This window comes from Alexandromys fortis, unplaced genomic scaffold, assembly GCF_014885135.2.
Source record: "Alexandromys fortis isolate MF-2015 unplaced genomic scaffold, M_Fortis_MF-2015_v1.1 scaffold_436, whole genome shotgun sequence".
In the NCBI taxonomy this organism is placed as follows: Eukaryota; Metazoa; Chordata; class Mammalia; order Rodentia; family Cricetidae; genus Alexandromys; species Alexandromys fortis.
Window position 1 is genome coordinate 148,197 of NW_026068334.1, and position 2,501 is coordinate 150,697.

The 2,501-nt window shown below is 41.3% G+C and overlaps 1 gene segment (V, D, J or C); it reads left to right on the forward strand.

The window, feature by feature from the left end:
- The first annotated feature begins 1,416 nt into the window (after positions 1 to 1,416).
- LOC126495250 (immunoglobulin kappa variable 4-1-like) lies at positions 1,417 to 2,061 on the forward strand. The segment is given in 2 exon segments: positions 1,417 to 1,480; positions 1,679 to 2,061. Coding segments are annotated over 2 exon segments (432 nt in total).
- The last annotated feature ends 440 nt before the right edge of the window (positions 2,062 to 2,501 follow it).

A 2,501-nucleotide genomic window follows, 5' to 3' on the forward strand; every position in this document is an offset into this window, starting at 1 on the left:
GATGAAAGAGCTAACTATGTATACACATGAGCCATTGACCAAACAGTGCTGTAATTAATATAGTTTCTTTGTGATGATTAAGGTCTGTGTGGCTGGGAAAGAAAAGCACAGTTTCAGATTAAAATCTCCTGAGTAAACTGTTGTTGGGGAGGGGCAGAGGGGAGGGGATTTGGAGATGGGAACATGAGGGATCAGGATTGCAGATTTAGGGGAGGGAGTGAGAGGGAAAGAAATGAAGGAGATATTTCGATAGAGAGGGTCATTGTGGGGTGATGGAGAAACCTAGTACCAGGGAAACTCCCAGGAACCCACAAGGATGACCTCAACAAGACACCTAGCAATAGTGGAGAGGGTGCCTGAACTTATCTCCAGTAATCATATTGTTTACTACCCCAACTGCCATCATAGAACCTTTATCCAATAACTGATGAAAGCATATATAGAGATGCACAGCCAAGCACTGGGCTGAGCTATGGGAGTTCAGTCAAAGAGATGGAGGAGGCATTATATGAGCAAGTTGGGTCAAGATCATGGTGGGGAAACCCACAATACAGCTGGTGTGAGCTATTGGGAGCTCATGGACTCTAGACTGTCTGTTAAGGAACCTGCATGGGACCGAACTAAGCCCTCTGTTTGTGGTGATAGTTGTATAGATTGGTCTGGCTGTGGCCCCTAACAGTGGGACCGAAATCTGTCTGACACATGAGCTGACTTTTTGGAACCTATTCCCTATGCTTGGATGACTTACTCAGCCTTGATGCAGTGGGGAGTAGTTTAGTCCTGCTTCTTACTATTCTTTGTTAATTCCCCTGAGAGACCCATCCTTTCTGGGAAGTGCATTGGGGTGTAGAAAGGAGGACAGTGAGGGAACTAATGACAGGACAGAGGGGAAACTGAGGTTGGTATATAAAATAAATAATTAAATTAAAAAGTTACTTTAGAGATGGGAGACAATGAAAATAATTAGCATTAATTCTCTCATTTTTTGTCTTTCCTTTTCTCCCCTTCCATTCTTCCCTTCTTTTATTGCAAATTTTCTTACTCTGTGTTTTCTAATTTGTTGTTTCAAATTTTTGAACATATCATTTCCCTAGTACTGTCAGACTGAGATAGTTTTCCTAATGTTTCTGCAAAAGTCACTTGAGTTAAATATTTCTTGGGTTTTAACCAAAGCTTCTAATAGATATCCTAGTAGATTTCTGTTGGAGAGCTGTTAGTCAAAATCTTTCAGTGATTTCACATGCTCCTTGTGGTGGTATATTTGCCTGTTGATCAACACTAACAACTCTAATACATACTTCTTAGGCATTTGCTTTTGTATTTCCTGACTGCTTTGCATGAGCCCCTCCAGTCCGACCCTACTGCTCAGAATTTATAAACCAGACTTTGACAGTGAGAAATGAGTTACATCAGACAGGCACGGGGAGCAAGATGGAGTCACAGACCCAGGTCTTCATGATATTGCTGTTCTGGGTTTCTGGTAAGAAATTGAAAGGTATTATAATCTTTTTAGAGCAATTTCTTTGTATATAAGAAATAATGTGTGTCAGGGTGCAATGTTTTTTATGCAATACTACTCTGACAATATGACATTACAAGGACATTAAATGACAAATTTCACCTGTATTAAATTCTCTATTTTTTTATGTTACATCCTCATTGGCTTTCCTGATTGCAGGTGCCTGTGCAGATATCGTGATGACCCAGTCTTCATCCTCACTGGCTGTGTCAGCAGGAGAGAAGGTCACCATCAGCTGCAAGTCCAGTCAGAGTCTTTTAAACCGTGTAAACCAGAAGAACTACCTGGCCTGGTACCAGCAGAAACCAGGGCAGTCTCCTAAACTACTGATCTCCTGGGCATCCACTCGAAACACTGGGGTTCCTGATCGCTTCATAGACAGTGGATCTAGGACAGATTTCACTCTCACCATTAGCAGTGTCCAGGCTGAAGATGTGGCAGATTATTACTGTCTTCAGTATTACAGCACTCCTCCCACAGTGCTTCAGCTTCCATCAAAAACCTCCTTTGAGAGTCTCACCAGCTGTGTGTACCACATATAGACTTGGACCTATGCACTTCCCCATTCTGCCTGAAAGCTGGTGCCTGAAACACTGGTTTTTCTTTGGGTTTACCTTTTTATTTAGCTTCTTTAGGAGATCAAATTATAGACTCACTGACCTTTATTTATGGCTAGAAACCAATTATGAGTGAGTACATCCCATGTTCATCTTTTTGGGTCTGGGTTACCTCACTTAGGATAGTGTTTTCTATTTTCATTCATTTGCATGCAAAATTCGAGTAGTCATTGTTTTTTTACCGCTGAGTAGTATTCTAATGTGTATATATTCCACACTTTCTTCATCCATTCTTCCATTGAAGGACATCTAGGTTGTTTCCAGGTTCTGGTTATTACAAATAATGCTGCTATGAACATAGTTGAACAAATGCCCTTGTCATATGATCGGGCATCTCTTGGGTATATTCCCAAGAGTGGCATTGC